This window comes from Pocillopora verrucosa, chromosome 10 (genome assembly GCF_036669915.1).
Source record: "Pocillopora verrucosa isolate sample1 chromosome 10, ASM3666991v2, whole genome shotgun sequence".
Classification (NCBI taxonomy): domain Eukaryota; kingdom Metazoa; phylum Cnidaria; class Anthozoa; order Scleractinia; family Pocilloporidae; genus Pocillopora; species Pocillopora verrucosa.
The window spans coordinates 1,621,421-1,649,413 of record NC_089321.1 but is presented as its reverse complement, the minus strand read 5'-3'; the positions used below and the strand labels follow the sequence as shown (position 1 = coordinate 1,649,413).

Here is a 27,993-nt window from a genome sequence, read left to right as displayed (position 1 = left end):
GTTTGTTGGTGCAAGAGTAAATAAAGAGCCATATTGAACTGAACAGTCCTTGAAAATAAATATTAGAAACAGAGCAACTTTAACATTTATTTCTTCAATGTTCAAAGAAGAGGTAATTGAGTTGAGTTATGATGCATTAGCAATCAGATTAACCCTTTAAGCCCCAATAGTGATCAGCATCTAATTTCTCCTAACAACACCATTGTCTGATCAAATGTACAGATCATGAGAATGAATTAAATGATCACCAAAGATGAAGTGTCTTGACGTTTGAACAAATTCTCTTAATCAGTAAAATAAGAAACTTATGGAGGACAGTGACAAGAATATACATGTTGATACCAGGGCTTAAAGGGTTAACACCTCAAACATCATTTGAATTTAATCAATGCTTGCCTGTACATGAAGCCTCTCATCAACCACATGATTGGACAACATAAAATTTTTCTTATAAGGTTAAAAATTTAAATTTGTGAAAAATTTTTAAAAAAGTTTATAACATAGCTTTGAACTCCAATATACTTACATCAACATCACCTGGAATTTAAGACACCATTACTAAATAAGAATATATTAAGCATATAATTGAACTAATTAAAAGATTGCAATCAGCAATATATGATCATTCCCACAAGAATGCATCCACAGAACATATCCTTGTTCATTGACAAGAAATTTTTCCCTGTTGCTGGAACCCTAAATCTCTATATTTTGTTTGTCATTTGGTTCAGTTGGCCATTCTTAAAATTAGACAATGAATTCTAAATCCATAGGCTTCTAGAAAACTAAATCATGGAACATAATTTAGGCTTTACATTAAGTATTCACTGCTAAAAAAGGTTTCTTTTTTCTAAGAGCTAGTGTAACAGCTACATTAAAAAAAATGCTTAAATTGCCCATGGCAATGTTTTTTAGGTACAAAAAAAGCAATGCCTTTCCTCAATTATTTTCTTGTTTCTCACTGGGCTAAGTATATCACTTGGTGTCTCCAGTTATAACCCTGCAAATTTTTTAATGTGAATGGTAGAAAATCTGCCACAAAGACTCAATGAAATACACCCTGTGGCTGCACCAAATTAGATAATCTCAATATCAAAACCCTGGAACAAGTAAACAGCAAATGGGGCATTCACCTGCTATGAAAGCTCCACGTCCCAAAACAATTAATTAAACAGCAAAAACCAGAAATTTGCTATATTTTTTTCTCTTGGTATGAAATATCTGGTCATCCAATCTCCTCCACATAACTGGCAGGAAATATGCCTGTTTTGTTATGAAGTTCTCCTTGCCACCATCCATCATCCATTTTAGCCGTTAGTGTGATAATATCTCCAGGTAATATATCAAGTTCATCACTATGAACTGCCTTGTATTCATACAATGCACGGCATCTGCATATCCCTAGTTAAAAGCAATAAATACAAAATCCTTTAATATGTGATTGAGTTATTCATCTTGACAGCAATGTCAGTCAAAATCTTCAACTTTCCAGAAAAACGTGCACATCTCCAGGCTCCTTCCAACCCAACCACAATATTAAATATTTCAAAGAACACAAAGGCGACATGATGATACTAGGCGAAGTTTGAACATGAATCTAGTGTGCCAATCAACAGGCAACCATGTATCATGTTTTTCATTAATAGAACTTAGCTTCAATGGCGCAGATTCCCCCTGTGGTCTTCCCATGATCACATGCAGTTCTCATTGTTTTGCTTGAGCTACATTAGAGAGAAACTCATTGAACGTGCATTGAAACTCACCAGTTGATTCTGGAATATCATCAAACTCATCATCACCTGAAATAATCAAAGGACAGAGGTCTCAATACATCCCTTTGATTCCACATATAGTAATTAAAGCTCAAAACAGCAAGTCATAACATTTGGTTCATCACAAGGCAAAGGACCCATGAAATGACCGACAGTCTTAATCATATCTTAGTCTTAATGACACTGTAGTCTCTGGGTAAACCTAGTCCTTGGAGTGAAAGTGCAAGGAACTTGCATAATTATGTCTTTCAACCCTTTGACCACTTAAGAGTGACTAACATCTAAATTCTCCTCACAATATTACCCCTGAATCACACATTAAGGTCATGGAAATAAAGGAAATGATCAGTAGCTAAAAGAGCTCTTGATTGTTAACAAATTCTCCCTGTCAGCACTTAAGGGAATGTACAGTGAACAGTATGGAGAATATGCATTCTGATGTTAGGGTGTAAAGCCAAAGACTGTACTCCTGAGTCAAGTTAATCTAGTAGACCAATATGGTAAAACACTAAGGATGATGGGATTCAATATCAGTATCTGGGCAACTACCCACCTACCCCTCCCCTAACCGAGCATTAACCCAAACTTGTTATCAATTGACTGTTGTTGAGTTAGGGGAGGGGAAGGTGGGCAGTTGCCCAGATACTGATATTGATCCGGATATGTAGTTTCTTACTTCTATTGTCTCCCTCATCCTGTGTGACAGACTCCATTCTTGTTACTTGATCAAGTGGAATATAGAGAGAACTCTGTAGTAAGCCCTATATTAGAGACCATAAATTGTGGTACAACTAAGCTCTAATACTTCTTACTGGTAGTTCCTTTATTATTCAAAGAGAGGGTATAAACTATATAGTGGGTGTCATTAGAAGCAGCATGGGTGAGAAATCAGAGCCCAGTTGTTCTAAGGCCGATTAATTTCATGCTTAACTTAAAAACATGATTTAGTTTTTCCTGGAGGGGTATGGGAGTGAGGCAAAAGGGTGAACATGTCACCAGCTGCCTATGGAACAAAACTGCAACAAACTCCAAGGAATATGCCCTTGTATTAATGAATCACCTGGTGCACTCAAACTATCCCATCAAATAGTAGAAATATCGCAATTTTGCTAAAACCTTTTCATAATTCTAGTTGGCAAGACACACTTTAAGAGACTCATTTAACTGTCCTTCTGGAAGAACAAGACAAAATCACCTTGAACCAGAAGGCAATGGAAGACCTTTCAATCCATTATCAACCCAGTACTTGATATTGATATCAAATATTGTAAGAAGCCTGTTCCGAGTAGTCAACTATCTGTGAAAAGGTAACAAAGAGAGGGAACTTGCCTGTTTATCCTTGGTGCTTGATATGTATGGCATTAACCAAACATCTGGTGCAGGGTGACCATTCAACTGTGCCAGGGCACATTGAACTTTACTGACACTTGCTGTTAAACTATTTATTATAGCATTTGCCTGGAAAGTACAACACATGCGGCTTAACTTAAATAATAGGTTGATAAAGAAAACAAGATTTGTTAACTTAAGCAATCAGGAAGTTAATATCAGACTGAGGTAATATATTACATGTATCAGTTGTGTGGCAACATCTTGTTGGCCTTCTTCATTACAGTAATCAGGAGTTGCAGAGTATGCCTCAAAGAGAGAAGTTATCCCTAAATGAAAAGAGACTAATTGTAAGTTTACAGAAGTCAAGTTACATATGAATTAGGAGAAGTTGAGTCTAAATTATTAAAGTTATTTATAAGCAGCCCATGATAATATTCTCCATTCACAATTGAGGTTGAGAATAAAAATTTCCAAAAAATATGCTGGTCCACCACCATCTTACTGACTGAAATAAACTGTGATCATAAAAAATTAAAAAAGAAAACTTATAGTACTGTAGTTCCACACGTCTAAATTTCTTTGGTGAGAGTATGAAAGAAAATATGATAGAGGGTGATATTAATTTATAGTTCCATATTACCATCTCTTGTCTTCTTTTGTTTCTCCAGTGATTCTGACAAAAGATGAATCTTTGTCTCTAACCCTGCTCTTCTCCTGTCATAATTCATAGTGTTCTCCAAGTCCTCCTCCTAGGTGAATTTAAAAATAAATTACTCTATACGGTATGTAATACTATACTTTTCAACTATCATTTTCACATGAGACATCACAATTTGGTGATTCATTCAACACAGTTTACGGTTGAATAAAGGGGGTAAATTTCTAAAGAGAAGGGTTCGTTACAAGCATTAGCCCTTCGTCATTCACTCTCACTGACGAAAGGGCTAACGCTTGAGACATCAGCATTGAAATTCTTTTAGGGTGGCCAATTAACATTGCCAATGCAATTGAAAATACCAAATTACATAGTTTATGGTTAATTGTTTTCATGAACTTACATAACAGTCATACAGGATCTGCTGAGAAGGACCTCGTGGTTCTCCTCTTGTTTGAGCTGTTGTGATAACATCTTCAGAAGAATTGATTTTCCACACCTCTGAGCTGACAGTCTCATAATTCTGCCATGTGTAATAAAAATACTTAATATCTACCATCGCAACATGAAAATTTTCAGTTTCACTTTTTTTGAAGGTACTGCAAGAGTTTGTTTTTTCTAGTCCTTGAAAATCTCCAGGAGTGTAAGCTAAAGGGAAGGATATACTATTGGTTTTAATACAAACTTCCTAATTAAATAATTAATGCTTCTAGCAAGTCCATTGTGCTGTGCCTTAAGATGAGATAGAAATGAAAAATACCAATCACTTAATTACTTGATGTTTATAAACCTGGTTATCATCTTCTGTTCAAAATATGATGTAAGTCAATGAATTGTGAGCAAATTCCTTAACATGGAAGAACAAAGAAGCCACTAAATTTTGAAGATCTGATGATGTTCTTACTTGCTGCAGTTGAGGTATCGCAGCAGCCAACATGTTACTATATAATGAGAACATCTCTCTTAAATGTGTTATTCTTTCCTCTTCTAACCTTTCACAAGTCTGAAATCACAATAAAAAAAATTAGCAAATTAAAGCATAACTATTCTCCAAACTGTTCTCTATACATTTCTTATGGTGCTGACAAGGAGAATTTGTTCAACAATCAAGAGCTTCTCTAGTTACTGATGACTTGCTTTATTCTTATGACCTTAATGTGTGATTCAGGGTGATATTGTAAGGAGAAATAAGATGCCAGTCATTCTTAGGGTCATGGAAATCAATGTAACACACATTGGAGAAAAAAAAATTATAAATAAATAGTTAATGATATTTTACCTGGCAAAACTTCAGCATGGCAGCCTCCCATTCCAGTCGTGCTTTCTCTGTCTTTTCATACAGATCACGATATTCCCTATCTTTTAGAAAATAAATTTATGTGAAATAACCCTTTACAAACAGTATGTATATTCTCCATAGTGTTCTCTATACTTTTCATAAGGTACAGACAAGGAAAATTTCTTCAACAATCAAGAGTTTCTTTAGTTAGTCAGTGATCATCTCCTTCATTCTCATGGCCTTGATGTTTGATTCAAGGGTGATACTTTTGGAAAAAATTAGATTGTTATTACTCTTAGGGGTTAAAGGGTTAAGTTAATGTAAATAAGAGCATTGCAGTAAAGCAATCTTTGGCTTTGTGGGCTCCTTCAGGAGGTAGTAGTCAATCTCAAAAGTACACAAATATCGAAACTATACCATGGTTCCATCTTTGAGTCAATAGGGGTTTCGATAAAATTGGGTACAAAAAGCTAGTCTATAGATTAGCAGGTGGGTTGTGAGGAAGGCCTCAAAGGTCTCTTCCTGGGGAGATCTGAGATTTGGGAGTTTTGGAGGTTTACATTCTTACAGTTGCATTTTCCTGAAGTACAAGGTCTATTCAAATTTACAATGTTTTGTTGTTCCTAAAAGTCAACCAATTTGAAGAAAATTACTGGGTTATAAGTACATTATGAGTAGAAGTGTAAAGGTCACAAGCCAGTTGCTGGCCCACTGCTAGCAGGCAGATAGCCCTGCTAAGCTGTAGTTGCTAATGAAAACCCCTGGTTAAATATTAACCCTTTGACTCCCAAGATCTAATTGATGATTCTCCCTTTAACTTCTACATATTTCCTTTGAAATTGACCATGAGAATTTTTTGTTTGATCAAGAAAAGAACTCCTATCTAATAAGTTTGAGTATTCTTATTACCTGTTTGCTGGATAATGTATGGATATTAGAGGGAGAAGTTACATGTTCATCACTTCTGGGAGTTAAAAGGTTAAGCAGTTTTGTGATAGTAGTTGTTTCACTGCATAGTTATAGGGAGTTGCCAGTCATGGAGCTATAAGGGACTACATTGTATCTAGGCACTTGAGGAGGGGAGGGGGGTTAAAAGAAGACCCTAGACACCTGATCTCTCATTTCAGTAAGGAACAAAGGTAAAACTAAAGAAAATAAACTGAGACTCTTTACCTGATTTCAAAGAAGTGTCCATCATTTTTCTACATTTCACATCCATCTATGAGTGACAAGATGAATTACAAATCTCATTTAGCAACAGTTATCATTAAAACCCTTCCAATAGAATGAACCTCCACCAGTTTAAATGTGTGTTAAATGACTTGTTAGATTTCAGTTTAAATAATGTTGAAGCCATCCACCTGCTAGATTATAAAAATTTCATACCAGTAATAGGAATGAATGATGTATTGGGAAACAGTCATTTGCATTATGGTTCTATGCCTGAATTAAAACTATCTTTCAAATAATTCAAGACAAAAAGTTACTATCAAGGCTTTTATGGGGGAGTAATGACCTTCAATCAACAATTTGAAAATTCAACATTTTTTAAGGTTACTAATTGCATGTATTGTATCAGGGCTTCAGAGATCAACATTCATCTTATACCTTAGAAATCTCTTTTTCTGACATCACTTTACCACTTTTTCCATTTCGAGCTTCTTCAACCTGCTCGAACATATTTTCAGCTTCCCTTGTCTTGGTATGGGCAGCACGTTTTGCCTAGAAACATATTTATAACAAATTGGTCAGGTCTGATCAGGAAAATCTCAGTGAAGCAGAAAAGTTTAGTCCTGTAGTTAAGGTAACTGTTATTTCAGTTGGACTGCTGAGAACAAAATTTGAGGTCAGTCAAACACATCATTCCTTTGGCTATCTAAGCATTGGTTTACAATATTTAACTCCTGAAAGGTAAGTATTATGATCTAGAGCTAACCAGAAAAGGTAGCAAAGTTATTCAGTCAGTAGATAAGTCAGTTGGTCGGTCAGTTAGGTTAATCAATTTACAATTGCAATTAATTAAAACTTATATAAAGCAACTTTCCATGGCACATGATCAAATGTGCTTTACAATAAATCAGTCATTCAGATACTCAGTTGGTCAGATAGTCAGTCAATCAAATAACAGTAATTGACTAATTAACCAGGGATACAGAAAATAAATAAAGCATTTCACCTTTAATGCATCATTTAGTTTATCACTAAAATTCTTGTAAGCTTTATCTACCAGGGACTCCACCTGATGAGCAAATTAGTAAAATCAGAAATTAGAACAATCTCTTTTTTTTTGTACTTTTTTCCTATAATACTAGTAGTGTGATTGGTTTACTGAAAATATCTACCGTTTTCCTTGCTTTTGACTGTGTTTCCACAAATGCTTTGACCTGTTTTGAAACCTCGTCATGTAGCTGATTTCCTAATGTTCTAAATGAACAGAAAATAACACACAGTTTGAATCATAAAAATGAAATGATTATGGATTTATCAATCTGAAAAAAGAATATCACACAAGGATAATTGCAAAAAAGAAATGTCTAATGTTGCCAGCAAAAGATGATGGAACATTAAGCAGAATTTGGAGCCAAATCTGCAGTCAACAAGAGTGTGTCTTTTGCCTTTCAATTGATAGCTAGAAGCATCTAACTCCTTAAAAGATTCAAACTGGGTACTTGTATTGACATTGCCTTTGATAAATTTGGACAAATCACTAACACTAGCTACTAGCTAAAAAAATTTACTCTACTGTCCAAATTAAATTCAAAAGAAAGATGACAATTCTATTTAAAAGTTTTCAACGTAATAAATTAATATAAGGATAGAGGTGAGAAGGTCATAACTGCATGAAAATTATTGCTCATTGAGCTTATACAGTTAACACATTCCCCTTAGCTAACAAAATAATCTTCACGCCTGCTCAATTTACAAAGTTTGAATACGATTATTAATTATAACTTAATATTTACTTGTGTATTTCTGCTTCATTTTCCATTTCCAAGAGGGCACTTTCCCATGAAGATTTGAGAGTCCTGCAAAGGTAATTACAGATAATGAAAGTTTGGTGCATGAATTAAGATAATCAAAAAGTTGGCATTGTAAAAATATGACTACTTGGCTAGCCAAGACCTATTACAGCACGTTATCACACTTCCTGATCATGAGTTGGTCTTTACAATGATTTTTGTTTGGATATCCTAAATCTAGCCTATTAATGGGATTTATTTATTAAAAGTAACAATTAAGAAATATTTTAGGAGTTCACAGTTCTTTTTCCATTTTGACAATTATAGTTCACAACATTTCCTTTTACCCCAATGCATCCTTTGATGTTTTCTGTGCCTTGGCTGCCAACTTGGTTAAGCTTTCAGCATATGTCTGTTCAATTTTTGCCCTGGAATAAACAGAGGTTTTTGTTAAAAGATTTCAAATCCGATTTGTGACAAAATACAATTCAGAACATTTAGCATGGAGAGTGTAGAAATAAATTTGAGTTTGATGAGAAAATGTGGTAATAAAGGGCAGACTGTAAACCACTAATCCAAATTTAAAGACAGCTTTGACATCAATTTTTTTTTAACTGCTCCTCTCCTTTGTCAATGCAGAGTTTTCATCCAGAATAACACTACTCCCTAACTCCTAAAACACAATACCAGGAAAAAAATTGAGACAACTAAATTTTGCAGTGTTATTGGAAAATTTGTCAAGCAGTGTTCAGCAATCATATAACAAGTTGTAACATTTTTATAAATTAGTTTCTATGGTGTGAAAACAGAGTGAGATAATCATTTTCATTGTTTCCTTCTGTAATAGCTTGCCCCGATCTTTGTCTTTGATCACCTGGATCTTAATTAGCCATGAGGTCAGCCATGCTGCTTACTTCAAAGACAAGGGATGTAACCAGTGGTTTCGTATGTCAAGAAATATTACACAAAATGTCTTTTCTCTGGTGACCAATATTATATTTCTGATAACCACTCTGTGATTTCAGTTTGCCACCAATTTTTAAAAAGTTCAGCTGGGAGTGTTGAATTACGTGAAATATGATTCAAAAGCTAATATTGATCAAGAGTTACTTAGAAAATGATATTAGGTACCTATTTATCTTGTTATTTCCTGACTATAATCTTAATGGATGTTAGTTGAAAGAATGAAAATCTAAGGTTATTTAAGTATTCACAACAATATTACCTTCTTTACCAAACTATCTGATTTAGCTTCACTGATACTAGTGAGCAGAATCTCTTTCCTTTCATTGTTTTAAATTGATTTTGTGAGATACAATGTTTACCAGATTGAGTCTCTATCTGAAACATGTTTTTCCCATATATATTGAGGCATTTTAAGGTGACAAAGAGGGGTGCATTGGGATTTTTGGTTTTGCAGTTTCAGCTTAAGTAGTAAAAGAAATCTCCCTTTTTCATTCTGAAAAAATGGATTAATGTCAAAATGCAGGAAATGCCACTTGAAAGAAACTAAATTTGGAAAAATTACCCGGGGAGGCATGCCCCAGGTAATTTTAGAGGCTTGCACCTTTGGCGCTAAAATAAACTCTCTATTTCCCCTCAAAAGGGGTTGGAATATCTGATAAAGTTAATTATCTCTCATACAGTCATGTTATCACACTACTATCACATGGAAAAATATTTCACACATGCCTTTAACATGATCACACATAAGCACAATTGTAAAAAGGCATGTTATCAAAATCCTGGCAGTTCATGAATAATTTTATGTTATTACTATGTAACCAATTCTGTCAGCATTAATATTTACGAGGGAGGGAGAAATGGAGGAAGTATTGCATCTAACCACCATGTACAAACTGAAAAACAAATCAAAGCAATAGAAATCCAAGTTCATTGTTTGTAACACCAACATGGAAACTGCAAATGAAACTAACTCAACAGCAAACACAGAAAGACAAAACTCACACGGCCAGTGTGCATGTCTCGCCGTGGAAAATACTTGGAAGTGCTGCATATCGAGTTGAAAAACAGCTGCAGGTATGTTTATAGACATTTTGAGCTCAAATATAAAACCAGATTCTTAGGATTTTGCTTACATGCATTGGAAGCTTAGGTGAGGCCACTAAAAAGCCGAAAGATCCGACTAGAAACCAATACAGTTATATGAAAATTTATTTGTCCCCCTCTATGCTTATTGACGTTACAACATAACTTACCTCTCGTTGAAAATTGAAGAAACTTCGCGGGAAAAGTCATTTCCTTGCCGGCAAACCTTCCGTAATTCTTCGTACCCTTTCTGTTCCTGAATACAAACAAAGACAATAATTATTGTTTCCCGTAAACAGGTAAACGGGAAATCAAAATTATGACGCCCATATATGCGGTAAATAACGTTAGATTTTAAAACATTTTGTGCTCCTTATAAAACAAATACGATCTAAAAGTGATACTCACCCAGAAAGAATTTTCAAACCTAGTCATGTTTGATTCCTGAAGGCTCAAAGTTCCCTCAAGGAAGTTGATGTTCCTCAAAAATACCTATTAGTTCTAAAAAAAGCTCATCGTAACTCAACTGCTGTGACATTTTTCCCAGGGGTCTCTGCTTCGGTCCTGGAATTGTTTTGGGTGGGGTGGGGTTTAAGAAAGACTGATTGCGAGGCTTTGTACACAGTACTAGGTGGGAGGGGCGGGTAAGGATTTTCCACTGTCAGAAAATTACAAGAGGGCGGAAATTTTCACGACGCAAGTTGCTGCGGTTTTCTGAGAAAAGGAAGGAAAAAGCACTCAAAGTCAGGTTGTTTTGGAGTAATTTACGAGGTATGAAACAAAACTATTATAATTTCATCCTCTTTTCCTTGTCGCCCCTTCAACAAATGTATAAAATTTCCGAACAAATGATGGCTCCCGCTTCATTATTTGGTGACAGCGAACCAACACGAGACCTTTTTCTGATCTACAATGAGTTTTTTAACACCTGACACAGTCGACGCTCTCTTTGAAAAGCACGGTTTAATATTAAGAGGGAAATGATGGATTTGCCATCGATCGATCCTCTGACTGAAAAAAAAAATATTTACTCGAAGTAATGCATGTCTGCCAAATTTTCAGAAATTTTCGGTAACAGGGCGCAGATCACAACTCAATGAGGTTGTCCGACTTCTCATAAAATAATCTCCAATTATATAACAAGTTTCAACATGGATCCAGAACATACTGCTTTATTGGGTTGACGTTATTGATCGAAAGTAAACTTATGCATATAAATTTTTTTAAAACACCAAACTTGCATAACTCAAAATAACTAATGCCAAACATCATCAACAGTTTATTATGCACGATAATTAATAATATTAGAATGTTAAGTGTACCTTATCCAACAAGTATATTGATAAAACACTGTTGTTTGTGCTCCAATTTTCACATACGCCAAGTAATAAATTACAATATATAAATTTAATGTTATTTATACTTTATTCTTGAACTCAGACTCTTTACACTCACTTACAAAAGACAAAAATTTGAATAATATATTGTGCAATCAAAGACAAACATAATGCCATCTTGACTCAATCGTCAAATACAAACAACCATTGACAGTAGTTTGGAGGAAAGGTTATTTTGTAGGGGTGAATCCCCTCCCACACAGATCACTTACAATATGAGTTTGTTTTTGAGAGTTCTCCTATACCTCCCCTTAAATTTGCCTTTCGCATTTAAGTTATCTTAACATGCATCAAGGATGCAATTAAGTTCTTTCTTTACATGCATCAAGGATAACAGTTGATTCTTTTATTATCACACAAAAATCTACACAATCACGATCATAATTTTTAAATGTATGGAGGATTAAATAAAGTTCAACAAAAAAAAACCTTGAGCATTTCTTACAATTCATGTATAAGGTATTCATATGGAATAAGCTGATACATTCTAGCCTCCAGTTATTGATTAATTGGAAAACACTCCAAACACAACCTAAATTCCAGGCCTCTGACATAATCTAAAGATGCAATCTGGCACAATAATTGATCTCCGTTCAAACTGTGTTAATTGTGAAATCCACATAAAATCTCAAAATTCACCAAATAATGAATAGTCTGGTTAAATTTACCAGCTGATTAATGCAGGGTCTCTAAAACTTGAAATCATGTTTTGTTAGGTTTTACACTTATCATAACAACTCTATCCAGGAGGTTTCCCTAACAGCTGATTATAGGTGGTCTCCTGTCATTATTATTTGTAGAGAATTTATTTTTAAGGTTTGTTCTACAAAAACAATAAAGATTCACACTATCGAACCATCAGTAGTCCTCTTTGAAAAAATTAATTACAACCCATGTCTATTACAATCTTCAGTGAGAAAATCTGGTCATTTGCTTCATAATTAAGGTTTCTCTTGCATAATTTAGCCCTAAAAAAACCTACACAGTTTTTTTTTGCACAATATGAAAGATTGTAGAATTACTAATGAGTCTAAACATGAGATTGAGGTGACTCAAATTCCACTAACAGCATTTGCAAGCTCTATGCCGGTGAAGACAATGCCAAGAACCCCACAGACGATGCCAAAAACTATCACATAAACCCTGGCTATGATGTTGTACCATCTCAGCTCTTTCCATTTCAGAACGATGTGAAAAACACAGGGGAATATAAAACAAAGGCATGTACCTGTAAAACTTCCAACCAAACCCATGAATAAGCCAAAATGAGGCACAATAATGGCCATGAAGAGGCCAAAGGATAAGACAAGCGGGCGTGACAGCAAGATCCATACCCAGTGATACTTTGTCTCTCGCTCCAGGTGTGGGAAGTATGGTAGAAGTTTGTGATCAACAGTTTCCAACACTATGTAGCTTACAATGGGGAAAGCTGTAAACACATTGGTCACAACCAAAGCATTAGCCAGAATGTAGAAAACCTGATCGGTCTTGAGGTTGACAGTGATAGCCTGGTTTGTGTCCTCTCCAAATCGCAGCACAGGAAGGAGGCCAAATGCCACTTTCACAATTGCAGCCAGTAGAAAAGCCACATTCATCATCATGGGGTACTGTTCAGGGCGTCGCATACTTCCCTCTACCCCTGGGAAGACAGCATGGGCTGTATAACTGAAGACAATGACACCAAACCCAATGGGGAATTTACGAATGTCAAATCCAGGAACTTTCTCAAAAGACATGTCCTTGTACTCTGTTATGGAATATATGATGATTGTCATGATCGACGACATCAGTGCAAAGACGGATATCATGCTGATCCAAGCAATGACTGACACACGGCGTAGGAAGAAGCCTGGGAGAGCAATGCAGGCACAGATGGAGGACCATGTGTAGATATCAAAATTCAATGATTTATACTTGCTCAGGATATCGCTAAATATGGTACCAAGCAGAACAAGGTAAGAAATTACCCCTCCAAACATCTCACAGAACTGTACCACGCTCACAATCCGGTTCCCCCACCCGGGCCATACGGCTTCCCCGACCTCCGGGTAGTTAACTCGGACCCGTTTCAACATCTTTGTCTGCTTAGATCTCTCATACAGACACTCTATCAACAGCTTGCCGGTGTAGCAACAAAGAAAGGCGATTTTCGCGTTAGCAGCTACGGCCGCCCAACCTCCCATACGCACCGCATAGGGTACCCCAAGGATACCTGTGCCTTGAATGAGGTTTGTTACGTTCCAGCCAGCAAGAAACGCTGAGGCACGTCTGTCATCGGACGGTTTCTCTAACAACGAAACGGTCATGGTGGCTGATTTCAGATTTTTAATGCTCTGAGAAAAGCCAGATCTAGGAGAACCTCCAACTACACTTGAAGAGATTGGGGATTTCTGGTCGTTTGACGCAGACAACAGATGCGAACGTTCGTCCAAAGGTACAACCGTTGGTTGGGGTGCTGCAGGATCTTGTTCAGTCATAGCGATGCCTTCTTCTTCGAGCGAGGCCGCTTCAGACGCCATTTTTATGCGAAGGTTCTGTTTCTTCCTTCTTTTGCTGTTATATCTGTTTAGTAACCCGTGTTGCTAAGAATCGGCGGTGCGTTCTCAGCAAGTTCTTTTTTTAACGCAAAGTTCGCACGTTCGATTGCGACCACTACGCACGCTTGGACTAGCCAGACACAAATATTGATTTGTACATGTACCGCGTGGTAGTGTTGCGTTACCATTTATTGTTACGTCACAAAATAAAAATAAAAGATTATTTGTATCCCTCAGAAGTATAGTTTAAACCCGTTGGGGATGTTGAATTGTAAAATATGTTACTGCGCTTTTGAAATCGATTTGATAAACGTCTTTAAATATTCCTGAAATGATTTAAGATGGGCTTGTCTTCCACATCTACAAATGCTAACAAATCAATGGCCAAAATTCCCACCAGCAGGGATCTGAGGTTTGATCTGTGGTTTTATCTGTGGTTTGATTTTTTCTCGTAATAAGTAATTTATTCTGGCCTTTCACCAAGTCAGTTGTAGGGTTTTGAATTTCAAATTTTTTGCTCCCGTCCCTCAATTAATCTCTTGAGGACATTTATTCACTTCTACATTAATCTTCAAGTTCGAGTTACGTTGTCGTTACGAATTCTCAAGAAGTGGCTGAAGAAAAGTGGCATGTGGGAAGTATACGAGTTTCAAAGGGTAAATATTGAGTCACGAACAGAACTTGAAGTCAGAATTCTTTCACATATGGCTGAAATAAATCCGATCACGTCTCTTGTGTTTCCGCTTTTTTTAAACTCTGAACGGATACACAAGGGTTTGTTGCCAACTAGTTTCAACAGCGATTTATGTAACAAAAAACATTTAAATCTACTCTCATTGTTAATAAATCTATAGACTTATAATGACCAGAATGCTTCAATCCAACAAGATGATTCACGGATCATGTTGAATCGAACTCCTTGGCAGGCTCGCGCCAGAAAATTCCTCAAATAACGGAGACGGACGATTTCATTTCACGTTTCACGCGAAAATAGGAAGATGCTACAGGGGACGATTATCTGATCCCCACAGTCTGTGTGGGAGTGGTTCTCTCGATATCGCACTCTATATTACAGCAAGAGAATATCAACTGTTAATATTCTTTTGATTACAGTAAAGGGTCAGGGTTCTTGTAGTGTATTGAAAACATTGTAAAAGTACTTCTACCAGTGTTAGTAATATTACTGCTGGACTACTGAACGATGTGAAAGTACTAGACTAAGTACTGTTATCAAGTAACATGATTGTAGCAACTTATTAGATATTTGGTCGATGAATTAAGACAGAATATAGAAAGCAGTCGAAGAGTGAGTGTCTCCACTAAAAGAATACACGACAGTTCCACGGACAGAGACTGAGAACATGGCACCTGTTTTCAATCTATTTGTATCTGGTAGTTCTTGGGACTCAAATGAAAGACTGGGAGTCGTCCACCGTCCTGCTGAGGGGCGTTAAGGATGTATTCTGTTCTGACTTTAAGTTTTTTGGACTATACAGCTCTATAGTATTGATGGGCGACTGGGAAAGTATTTTTCAAATGTCTATGAAGTCAAATGGAACTTATGCCACGCTCAGATTAGACTTCTCAAGGAGCTTAGATTGCAAATCTCCCGCGGAGACTTCGTTACAAATAGGATAGAGGACGTTGACATGAATTTAGCATCAAAGACTTCTTTCCAATAATTGAAGAGAAATAATGCGAAGGAGGTGCTCTGGAAATTTCCGTCAAAATGTGAGATGTTAAGAAGAATTAACTGGGACAGGAGGAAAATTGGTTCGACATTGAGGCTGATAAACCACCATGTCAACTGTGATTGAAAGTTACCTTAGCGTCATTTGCATTGTCTACAGTACTGACAGATCTTCAGCCTGTTGAAAGAACTATTTTTCGCTATTGTTTCTTTGTTATCAACAACGTCTGGGGTGAATCGATAATTCGGGACATAAATGAGTGAAATAAAGAGCGCGGAAGTTCACAGTTCACTTAATCAGTGTTACGCAAATTAAAACTAACGACATGGACGTTACTAAAATGAGGAATGGGGAATAGGGAATAGGGAATAGGGAGTAGAGAATGGGGAATGCCATAAATATTGGTTGCTCGCTCATCCACGATACAACCAACTCCTGAACCTCAGAATATCTATAATATTGTTTTCATTAATTGCTGAGCCTCAGATAGTGAAATGTCGAAACAAGTTAGTGTAATTTATTTTGTCATCACCAATTTATTCTGTTACTCTGCTGCAGAATTTTCCAAAAATTAGCGTGGATATTGATAATCACCATTGAAAATATCTGTTCTGCATTATAAACAATTTATCTGAAAAATAATTTCTCTCTTTCATTTTCCCACTTTCTCATTTTCCCATTTTCCCATTCACTGTTTTTATTACATCCCACTGAAATTAATGTCAATTTGCATCAGGTTCATGTAACCTCCCCTTCCCATAATAAGGTACAACACAATAAAAATTGTTAAATTCCCAGCTAAAAATGTAAAATTTAATATTTTGATTACAACTCAGCTATACAATTAAATAGTCTTTAAAGGTGCAAGCTTCTGAGAAAACTTCACATCAATACCAGTGAAATAATTCTGAATGACCACAGTTGATTTGGAATACATGCTACTGCGCTTCATGGTGACATTACTCAGCATAATGTTAAGAGTGAGAGCAAAAATGATCCAATAATTGTTTTTTTTTTGTTTGTTTGTTTTTTTTATTTGGTCATGAAGAATTTGTGCTGTCTGAGGTAAGAAAATTATCAGAGATCACCCTTATACATCCCTATAATTTGCCACTGACCTCAAATTATTCTTCCTTTTTATACATTTCAACCAGGTTTTGCTCAAAAATTGAGCTGTTCTTTCTTCCTGATCTCTATTTCAAGTTGAATTCTAAGTTTAATTTTTTTCTATCATTTTTTTCTGGGCTCACTGTTTTTTTTTTCTCTTTTTTTTGGAGAAGAGGGTGGGGGAATGTTTATAACCATGATTGCCCTCTCCTTTTACCTCCCCCCCCCCGCTCCCCTTCAAATTCCTGATGACCTTCCTTGGTTTGATATTCTGAGGAACCATATATTAAATAAAAATTCAGGTCAAAATATTTACAGAATAATGCATATTTAGGATCCAATATATATTAATAGTTATTATCATTTGTGTTACATGTATCAACAAAGCAGGTCTCAGTTTATATACCTTATGAAATACTTATTGTTACAGAATTTATTTTCTCACTTGGACACATTGATTAGTTCAATTGCTGAGAATACCACTCCAAGGATTCCAACAACAATTCCAAAGATGGTGACAGCCACTCTACATGCAATCTGCAACCAGTTTAACTTCTTCCACTTCAGCTTCAGATGGAAAACGCATGGGAAAATGAAACACAGACTGGTTCCCGTTAAGCTGCCAAGCAGACCCATGACTAAGCCAAAATGAGGTACGGTGATGGCCAGGAAGACACCAAATGTAAGGAGCAATGGACGCGTCAGGATCAACCAAAACCAGTGAAAACTTGAATCCTTAGAAAGGTGAGGAAAGTGAGGAAGCATTTTTTTATCCCATGTCTCCAAAACAACAAACATGACAAGAGGAAAGGCAAGCACAACATTACCAATAACAAAAACATTGGACAGAATGTAAAAGACTGGACTGGTTTTGATATTAACTGTTATTGCCTGGTTAAGTTCCTGCCCATATCGAAACACACCCAGTAGGCCCAGAGCAAGTTTGGTGATTATTGAGTTTGCAAAGGCAACTTTCAGCATCATGGGGTACTGTTCAGGATGACGCATGCTTCCTTCCACTCCTGGGAATACTGCATGTGCTGTAAAGCTGAATACAATGATGCCCAAGCCAACCAGGAAAGAGTTTAAGTGGAAACTTGGCATGTTGCTGAAGCTCATCTTCTGATACTGTGTAATGCAGTAGATTATGATGGTGAAGACACCAGAGAACAAAGAGAAGACAGAAATCATGCTGAACCAGGCGATGAGTGACACGCGGGTGATAAAGATTGCTGGAAGGACAACACAACCAACCACAACGGTCCAGTCATAAACATCCATACTCTTGTTGTGGAAAAGATCAAGGAAGATGGTGGCCATCAAGACAACATAGGTGACGCCTATGCCAGACATCTCAACCACTTGCACAATGCTGACAATCTTGTTTCCCCACACGGGCCAGCAGGCTTCGCCAACATCAGGGTAATTCACCCTTACTCGTTTCCTTTGACCTGTCCGCTTGGAATCTTCGTACAAACAGTCGATTAGAATCTTGCCCGTGTAACAACAAAGAATACCACAGACAAAAATACAAACAACAGCAGCCCACCCACCGAGCTTCACAGCGTACGGTATTCCTAGAATCCCCGTTCCTTGAATGAGATTTGTTACGTTCCAACCTGCAAGAAACGCTGAGGCTCGGCGATCATCTGAAGGCTTTTCGATTAACGACACAGTCATCGTGGCGGAACGCAATCTCATTAAACTCCGCGACAAATTCATCCTTGATAAACTAAGTCCAAGAAGACTTTTTCCCACTTCATGTTCACCCTGGACCAAAGGAGCTTTCTCTCCCAGAGGCACAATAGTAGGCTTTGATTGAGTTGTTCCGAAAGCTGCCTCTTCGGCAGGCTGCCTAATTGATGAACTCGGCGAAGACACCAAAGGCACACTTTCTGCCATTGTTCCACTGCTCAGTGCTTCACTGTTTAAGCTTTGCTACCCACGTGCTGTTTTATACGGTAAACAGAAATCGCTTTAACAAGCAATCAAGTACTTGAGACTCACTACTACCGTCCCGTTCGCGGATTGTTGTTTTTGTTGTGATAATCAGTACGTGGTTAGGTAATAATCACGTGTACCACACGCCTTTCCTGGGTACATTAGGGTCAAGGGTACCCAATCAACGAGCCAAAACTAATTTTCTTTTGTAGCAGAAGATCAACGGATGATTGGTTTCCCATTGTTTAGGGGAACAGCAGGTTAAACAGTGCGATGTACATTTTAAATTGGTGCTAATCGATACACAGTACACTCCTTCGAGTTTCGTTTGAGATGTCACACAACGCTCTGAAAGTGCTGCGTGACTTCAAGATTTTGAAATTACGATTGGCTCGATTCTTCACTGTACACTATTAATTTGCAAATTACTGATGAAAGTGTTAAACGCATACTCTTTGGACTTAAATTAAATTTATTTCGTTTAGGGAATTTCTAGAAATAAATCAATAATCTCAAGTTAAAACAAAGCAAGCTATGAGAGATAGAGACTATTTTGTGTAGCAATAAGACTTTTAATAGGTTTCTGTATTTCTTACAGGATTGCATAAAAAAAAATCACCTAGAAGCTATTATAAATTTGTAATCATACCATTGTCACAAGTATGACTAAAAGTGTCCAATTGAACCAGCTTCACATCAAATTTTGTCTTACTGGAACAAGACCAGCTCTGACTATATATAATTACATGAATAATTAATTAAAAACATATCACCTCTTAAATACGGCATAGGAGTCAATTGAAATATTGCACCTTGACATTTCCTTAAGCTTTTGACCCTTAAGAATGACTAGCATCTAATTTCTCCTTACAATGTCGCCCCTGAATCATGTAGTAAGGTCATGAGAAAAAGGGAAATGATCACCAACTAAAGAAGGTCTTGATTGTTAAACAAATTCTCCTTGTCAGTACCTTGGGAAATGTATGGAGAACAATATGGAGAAAATGCATACTGATGTTAGGGCGTAAAGGGTTAATTCTACTATTTGATTGCTTAGATGAAAAATCAGAAACAGAGCCAATTCTTATTTATTTTAGATTACCCTTGCTAAGCAGAGAATGGGGAGAGATTCTTAGTGGTAATGGTCTAGTGGAAGACACTCAGGAAAATATTATCCTTGAGTTTGTTTGTTTGTTTTTTTTTTTTTGCCTACAAAAATCAAAAATAGTGATTGATTGTGCCTTTAAGAGGTAAAATGAAAGGATTTTGGCTGTGACCAAAAACAAGGCTTGATCTCTTGGTTGTATTTACAGTCCCCAGCACTTGATTCACAACTGTAAGCCTTATTTTGCACTTCCTCTGTCCCTGACTTCTCTAAAAAACACTAGTTATACTGAACTCAGACAAGCTGCTTACATGAAAATAACTCACTACAATGATAATCAATTTAAAATTTTTTTTTGAATAACTGTCCACTGATCACAGTGTGATTGTTTCCATAGTCACCTAAGGAATGAGGAGATAAGAGACAACTTTAAAAACAGTCAACCAAAAGAGAAAGCTTTTGCAAGCTCCCTTCCTGATAACACCAGACCAAACCCACCACAGACCAACCCAAATATTGTCACAAATATCTTTGTTAAAATGCTGTACCAAGGAGTGGTTTTCCATTTCAAGATCATGTGGAAAACACAAGGGAAAACAAAAGAAAGGCAAGTGCCTGTAAAACTGCCAACAAAACCCATCAGAAGACCAAAGTGTGGTACAATAACTGCCAGGAACAAAGCAAGTGTGAGAAGCATGATTCTGGTCAGAAGCAACCAAAACCAGTGGTAACCTGTTTCCTTGCCAAGATGCGGGAAATAAGGTAAAACCTTTACATCCCATGTTTCCAACACAACGAACATGCAAATAGGGAAGGCCAGGAACACATTAGTGACAACAAGTACTGTGGCTACTATGTTGAAAACTGGATTGATGCGCATATTAACTGTGATGACTTGTTCGGTAGTTTGACCAAACCTGAGAACTGCTAACATACCAAGCAGCATCTTAACTACTGCGGCCAGAGTAAACGCGCTGTTCATCATCATAGGGAATTTTTTTGGCTCTTTCATGCTGCCCTCGACGCCTGGAAACACTGCGTGTGCGCAGTAGCTGAACACGATAATACCAAAGCCAATGGGAAACTTCTCTGGGTCGAAGCCAGGAATGTTTGAGACGGACATGTCGCGGTACTCAGTGATGCAGTAGATAATAATGGTGGCGATGCTAGAAAGCAGCGCAAACACGGAGATCATACTGATCCAAGCGATTACAGAAACGCGCGTTATGAAGATCCCTGGTAACGCAACATACGCGCATACGACTGCCCACTGATAGATGTCCAAGGGCGTCAGCTCGTTCAAAATGTCGCTGAATACCGTAGCAAGAAGCACAATGTACATGATTACACCGCCATACATCTCGCAAACTTGCACAACGCTGACAATTCTGTTCCCCCAGCCTGGCCAAGCAGCTTCTCCAACCTCTGGGTAGTTAATTCGAACTCGCTTGCGCTGACCGGTTCGCTTCGACTCTTCGTACAGGCAGTCGACCAAAAGCTTGCCGGTGTAGCAGCAAACAGCAGCTACTGCAACGATTGTAGCTACAGCAGCCCATCCTCCCATCAGGACGGCATATGGAACGCCGAGGATGCCGGTTCCCTGAATTAGATTGGTAACATTCCAGCCGGCCAGCCAAGCAGACGCGTTGCGATCATCCGAAGGCTTCTCCAAAATCGAAACTGTCATGGTAGCGCCGCGTAGTTTTCTGATGCTCTCTGCAAAACCCGACTTCCTCAGACTCACGCCATGATCGTCGGTGTGAGTGAAAATAAGAGGTGTTTCTTCTGCACCTGATTGCAAGGACGGTTTGTTCAGTGGGATCGTTTCGCCGTCGTTGTTCGGTTTAGAACCAGCAGAACCACCATCCATCTTGCTCTTTTCTTCTGATACTCTAAATGTTCCTTTTGCACTATCTGCTACAAATTTGATGCAAGCTTGGACGGCTTTCAGTGTTCGCGCGATGGCCTTATCACTTGTCTAAAACAAGATTCCTAAATTTCGTACCATGCGTGTTTGTTGTTAATTTTTAAAGCTTCTTTTGCGTAACAAAACTATTGTCGTTCGACTGACCAATCATGAAGGAGAATATGGACCGGATGTAACAGGAGCGTGACATGCCCCGACGACTGTGCCAAGAGTCAATTTCACCGATGAGATAATCGCAAGAAAGCTGTTTCATTGCTATTATTATTTTACTTTGAAAATATAAAAACGATCATCGGTACAGAATAGTAACTCTCGTAGAGATGATACGTGTTGCCATTTAGTTTGTTGTTGTTCGACCGAACACCGAAATTGGAGGCGGTGTCACAGTGATATGTGTACCCCCGTGATATGTGTACCCCCGCACACATATCACTAGTGATATGTGTACCCCTGGTAGGGATACACAAAACACTGAAGCTTTGCACCCGGGCCTTTTAGAGCTTCAAAGAAAACATGTGCCCCATAGACATATATAAGCTTAGCTAGTAATTTGCTGGACAGACAAAAGCGCTTGCTTTACCAAGGGATACACATATTGACTGCGATTGCCGCGATATGCGTATCCACATTGTATCCCCAAGATGTATTGGGGATACACATATCACTGAACGGCGATCGCAGTGATATGTGTATCCCCTGACTAACTCGCTGTCGTCTGTCAATTTGGAATCAATAATACACTTACTAGCCATATATAAGCTTAGGTAGTAATTTGCTGGACAGACAAAAGCGCTTGCTTTACCAAGGGATACACATATTGACTGCTATTGCCCGCGATATGCGTATCCACATTGTATCCCCAAGATGTATTGGGGATACACATATCACTGAACGGCGATCGCAGTGATATGTGTATCCCCTGACTAACTCGCTGTCGTCTGTCAATTTGGAATCAATAATACACTTACTAGCCATATATAAGCTTAGCTAGTAATTTGCTAGAAAGACAACAGCGCTTGCTTTACCAAGGGATACACATATCACTTACTACGATTTCCGCGATATGCGTAACCCCGAGATATGTTGAGGATACACATATCACTGAACGAGAGATCTCAGTGATATACGTATCCCCTGGCTAGTACGATGTCGTCTGTGTACTTTTTAAATTTGTCAATGACACATATGATTGGGAATCAATAAAAATTGCTGTCAGTTGGTGAAATATTTCATGCACTTACGTACTAGCCAGTAAAGGAGCTAGTAGCAAGTAATTTCAGTGCTAGACAGGCGACAAAGCCGATACGATTGTAGTCACCAGTGATATGTGAATCCCTAAGATATATTTTTGTTTAAATGACAATTTCGATTCCTTTATATTTCCAATAGATTGTTTGATGTTTGCTACTGGCCCATAAGAACTGTCGGACTCGCGAGTCGTGTCTTTACAGTTCTGATTGTGGAAGATGGTTCAGTGAACGATTTGCGTCCATTAACACAAGTTAGCCGTAATTATTTATTTTTTGGAGGGGAGGGGGGTGGGGGATACACATATCACTGGCCGCCATCTTGGAGGGGGTACACATATCACTAGTGATATGTGTGCGGGGGTACACATATCACGGGGGTACACATATCACTGTGACAGCGGTACTAAATCCATTCGACCAATCAAAGAGAGATTACGACGTGACGAAAACGCCACGACTGATCCAGCTGCAATCAAAGTTGTTTACCTTGACCTCATTCATCCCTGTGGTTTAATTTTGCCGAATCGTACATTTCCACACCAGTGTCCCTTTGAAATGAACTGTCCCACGTGTAAAAATGCCTAGCGCGATCTTCTGTACTTAAGGCGGATCAACGGTATTTTCCGGCTTCTCGAATGGCGGACGAACCCGAATTCGGTGAGCATGATGTACAGCTCGCTTTATCGAACTCTTTGACCCTGGGAAACACTGAAAACGAGACCGAGAAAGATCCAAGCTACGAACTGGTGAACAGGAACAAGGAATCACAGAAGAATGAACGAACACCTTTGGTGCGCACCGTGGACCCAGAAGAACAGGAATCCCCATCCGCGTGGAGTACAAATTTTAAACGATTTCGCTCGTTTACCATGTCTCATTTCACAGTATCGTTGGTAGAAAAGGAATGTCGCGATAGGCAAGCTTCTGCTGTTCTTGCCGGCTGGAATGTGACTAATCTGATTCAAGGAATGGGAATTCTTGGAGTTCCCTATGCCGTGCGTGAGGGAGGAATTGCAGCAGTTATTTGTATCTTCATTGTAGCCGTGTTCTGCGATGTGACTGGAATTCTTCTGGTCGATAGCTTATACGAAGTCTCTCCCCGTAGCAAGCTGAGGAAGAGGATTCGTAGTTCTTACCCTGATGTAGGTGAAGCAGTGTGGCCTGGTGTGGGAGGGAGGGTGGTTAGTGTTGTCCAGACAATAGAACTGTATGCGGCTGCCATCCTTTACTTAGTGCTCTTAACGACCATGTTTTATCAGATTACAAACAAGTTTTTACCTCTCACTCTAAATGAATGGGCCGTCCTCTGTTCTATAGCTGTCCTGCCAAGTGTCTTCATCACAAGATTGTCGCTTATTGCCTGGATGAGCATGCTGGCAGTGTTCTCCCTGATGTCTGCGCTGGCTGTTATGGTAGCCTACTGTGTTGTACGATATGATCAGTGGACTGTGGACAACATCCCATCCTTTGATATAAATACATTTCCTGTTGGGTTTGGTATCGTGACATTCAGTTACTGTGCTCATGCAGTTTTCCCTGGAATAGAGGGCAGTATGAGGGAACCAAAGAAATTCAACAAAATGATGCATGTTTCCTTCTTCATCTCAGCTGCTGTTAAAGCTTTGTTTGGTGTATTCGCTGTCCTAACATTTGGCTTGGCTACAGAACAAGTATTTACCATAAACTTGGCAGGCAATGTAGGTTTTAACACAGTAGCAACAGCTTTTGTGGCAACAAATGTATTCTTTTCATTCCCACTACCACTGTTTGTAGTGGTGGAAACATTTGACAGTACTGTTGGGCCATACTTTCCTCATTTAAAGAAAGGTACAAAGTATCATTGGTTCTGGTTAGTACTAACAAGGACCTTGCTTGTAACATTTGCCCTTTTCATTGCCTTGGTTGTGCCCCATTTTGGCCTGTTGATGGGTTTTGTGGGCAGTTTCACTGGCACATGCCTATCTTTTGGATTTCCGTGTATAGCTCATCTTAAGTTACGGTGGAATTCCCTGCGCTGGTATCACATTATGGCGGAAATTCTTCTTATTGTGTTTGGAGTTTTAGCAGGGGGTTTAGGTTTTGTTTATTCGGGTAAAGCACTTGTGGACTCATTTAGGACATTTCAGTGAAAATAATTAATAGTTTAATTTAACTAAATGAAGAGTACAGGAGCGGTCTTAACCTTTCATTCTAAAGATCGTATTAGTAATTCTCCTTACTTTTTTTCCCCTACCATACAATTATTAAGTTAGCTCAGATAAATTGCCATTGGCAGGATCAACCAAGAATTCCTAATTGATATTTTTCTTTATTCTCTTCACTTGTCTGCTTGATATTGGTTTGTTATGGAAGGAGGAATTCTTTCTTGGCAACTCATAGGAGTTTAAGGGTTAAGAGATCTAAAATTCATTTCTAATTGTATCAGTTCAGAGGCTAGGTACTTTCAAAAAAATTATGATCATCTTTGGGAAATATTTTGCCATAGCCTCTACAATTATCACAAACTATTTAATTAAAAGATGTCAGGAAATTATATCATCAGGAAATTTATTTTATGATAAGCAAATAAATTTGATGGCTACTGTTTGTTTTATTCTGTAAACTTGTCATGTATGAGTTAATAAATTAAATGTAACAGATAGTAGAGTGTTTAGCTAATATGGAGAACCAGTTAGGCAAGAGTGAAAAAAGCCAATAATTGTAATGAGAGTGAAAAAAAAAAAAAAAGAATGGGACAAAATATACTTTACATTAAATTACAGTTTATACTGTTACATTCTTTGTTTTAATTCATTGACTTTTGTCGGACTCTGTGGCTGAAGGAGCTATTAGGGGTGAGTTTCTTATTTTCTCAAATCTTTATTAAGGGATCTGATGGATTTTTTTGTTTTTGTTTTAATGAACCTGAAATGAGATTACTGGACAGGTAATGTTTTAAATGAAGATCAATTTTAATAAGTTGTGTAGATGTGTTTTTTTAAAGCTTTGTTCAACACCCATTGACTTCAGGTGCATTGAGGTAATCAAGGTTGATGTTAGGATTTAGAGGTGATGTGAGTTTCTTTTTATTTTTAATCAATGCGCAATGAGTTAAGGGGTGTTTTGCCTCTTGGGGGCCTAGAACTCTTGGCTGGAGTGTGAAGTGACTCTAGAAGACATGGTGAATGGTGGCTTGAATTGTTACCAAAACATTAAGCTTCTAGGTGCCATGATATATATAAAATTCAGAGGGTAGTTCTTATTCTGATTATACAATATTGGTCCAATATCAGTTCAGTATTGGATATTTTTGTACTGATTTGAATAATGATTTATAATCAAGTTGTTCAAAATTGAGAGCTATTAAAGTTTTTTTTTATCAATTAGAATATTGTTTCAGCATTCTATTCTACTCATATGACCTCAGAATCTACTCTTGTGGGAAGAGTATAGGATTAAAGAGTCCTCTATCTGAACTCTCCCTTTCTTAGAACATATGTTATTGGACAACAGTGTTTATTAGTTGAATCAAGAAAAATTGTTGTCATGAACACTTGCACTTCTAGCTACTGCCTCAGTGATGTGCTTCCTGTCATCTCTAAGTTAAACCTGTGGTATGTGAGTTACCCTAAAACCTAACATGGTTGCCACAGGTCAGAAAAAAGGTGAAAAAATTAAAATTCTTCAAGGTCAAGGATTAGTCAGGGAATTTAACTTTAAGTCAGGAAAACTTCACATCTTTTGAATAAGTCAGGGAAAAGCAAAATTTCCAGGGAATATGAATGATTTCCTCTTGTCTTGGCCCACTTCATGATGAGAGATGGTTCCACTTTTCTATGCAGTGATGCAGCTACTGTTTAGAACAATTGACAAACTCCTGTTGGTTTGTGAATGAAATCATACACTTTCTTTTTATTCTGTTTTCATCATTTTCTCATCCTTTTCACAAATTCTTTGGTATATTTCATGGATGAGAAAGGTGTGGATCAGTAGAATATTGCTAAACTAAATTGGATGACAAACTAAAACTAATATTGTGTTTCCAAAAAAATCTATCATTTTTTCATGTTACCTAAATGAGCTATCAATTCATATACACTGTAGCAGAAATTTATGGATAGCTGTGGGTGGAGGTTGGTGACTACTACATGGATTCGTTTGTGACAATGTAAATTCAGTTGGTCTGGTAAATGTTGTGTTTGTCAGGGAAAAGTAGAGAATTTCGAAATCCTGTGACTGTGGAAACCATGCCTATGGTGTAACTGTGACTAAGTTTCTTTTCTTTTTTTTGCGCATTCTTCACAGATGGTCACGCGAATTTGGAAAAAAAAACTTTGTGAATAGTAGAAGTATTAAAATAATGATTCTTGTGCTCGGGCTGAAACGACAAGGCCATTTTGTTCAGAAAACCTTCGTTACTGTATATATTTTTTTGTACTCGATTTTATCGCTTTGCTGAGAGATCTATTCTTACAGTTTAGATTCCTATATTTTCACTCAAATCCTTCAGGACTGTAATACAAACGAAATTCAAACTAACCTAGATTTGCGCTAAATGCCTCTCGAACTACAAGTCCTAAATACGGTACATGCATTTCATAAGTAAAGGATTACAACTCGCAACCGAGCTGCAACGGAACCACCCTGGAAAAAAAAACACAGGCTTTGACAGGATTCGAACTCATGTCTCACAGAAACTAGTTGGACGTGCTACATAGAGCTACATGATCAGACAAAGGCGAATTAAAATGGATTCTTTATTTATTTCAGGCTTTTTTACTGCGATTTTGTAATCTTACTGCTCACCGGCTAGGATTTTATCTTTATTTGTTTATCATCGTCAGTTCAAACAGTTTAATTTATTTTCATTTCTTAGTTATCAGTACCTATTGTTGTATTTCTTGCTATGCTAAGTATGCCGACGGGACAGAACTCGGTGTTCCTGTTTTCTATTGTTATTTCGGTCTTTTATCGGTCAATTTCGAATACAAAAAAGTTATTAGAGGAACTTT

The 27,993-nt window shown here is 37.6% G+C and overlaps 5 protein-coding genes across 5 annotated transcripts; 1 reads left to right on the top strand and 4 right to left on the bottom strand.

Annotated features, from left to right (window-relative positions):
* Positions 1–56: 56 nt before the first annotated feature.
* LOC131791208 (nostrin-like) lies at positions 57–10,583 on the bottom strand. The gene is made up of 17 exons (XM_059108542.2): positions 10,456–10,583; positions 10,218–10,303; positions 8,346–8,426; positions 8,002–8,064; positions 7,381–7,462; positions 7,215–7,277; positions 6,647–6,760; positions 6,212–6,257; positions 5,039–5,118; positions 4,664–4,762; positions 4,163–4,282; positions 3,745–3,853; positions 3,342–3,430; positions 3,102–3,230; positions 2,449–2,533; positions 1,764–1,799; positions 57–1,401 (listed from the first exon to the last, which is right to left on the bottom strand). Exons 1-17 carry the CDS (start codon positions 10,480–10,482, stop codon positions 1,226–1,228), a joined length of 1,485 nt encoding a protein of 494 aa, XP_058964525.2. The 5' UTR covers positions 10,483–10,583; the 3' UTR covers positions 57–1,225.
* A 610-nt stretch (positions 10,584–11,193) lies between these two features.
* On the bottom strand, positions 11,194–14,170 carry LOC131791153 (vesicular inhibitory amino acid transporter-like). The gene has a single exon (XM_059108471.2). It carries the CDS (start codon positions 13,961–13,963, stop codon positions 12,497–12,499), a length of 1,467 nt encoding a protein of 488 aa, XP_058964454.2. The 5' UTR covers positions 13,964–14,170; the 3' UTR covers positions 11,194–12,496.
* A 1,815-nt stretch (positions 14,171–15,985) lies between these two features.
* LOC131791154 (vesicular inhibitory amino acid transporter-like) lies at positions 15,986–18,826 on the bottom strand. Its single transcript, XM_059108473.2, has one exon. The coding sequence runs from the start codon at positions 18,679–18,681 to the stop codon at positions 17,221–17,223; it is 1,461 nt and encodes a 486-aa protein (XP_058964456.1). The 5' UTR covers positions 18,682–18,826; the 3' UTR covers positions 15,986–17,220.
* A 342-nt stretch (positions 18,827–19,168) lies between these two features.
* LOC131791155 (vesicular inhibitory amino acid transporter-like) lies at positions 19,169–22,162 on the bottom strand. Its single transcript, XM_059108474.2, has one exon. It carries the CDS (start codon positions 21,693–21,695, stop codon positions 20,265–20,267), a length of 1,431 nt encoding a protein of 476 aa, XP_058964457.2. The 5' UTR covers positions 21,696–22,162; the 3' UTR covers positions 19,169–20,264.
* A 342-nt stretch (positions 22,163–22,504) lies between these two features.
* Positions 22,505–26,330, top strand: LOC131791152 (vesicular inhibitory amino acid transporter). Its single transcript, XM_059108470.2, has one exon. The coding sequence runs from the start codon at positions 23,638–23,640 to the stop codon at positions 25,129–25,131; it is 1,494 nt and encodes a 497-aa protein (XP_058964453.2). The 5' UTR covers positions 22,505–23,637; the 3' UTR covers positions 25,132–26,330.
* The last annotated feature ends 1,663 nt before the right edge of the window (positions 26,331–27,993 follow it).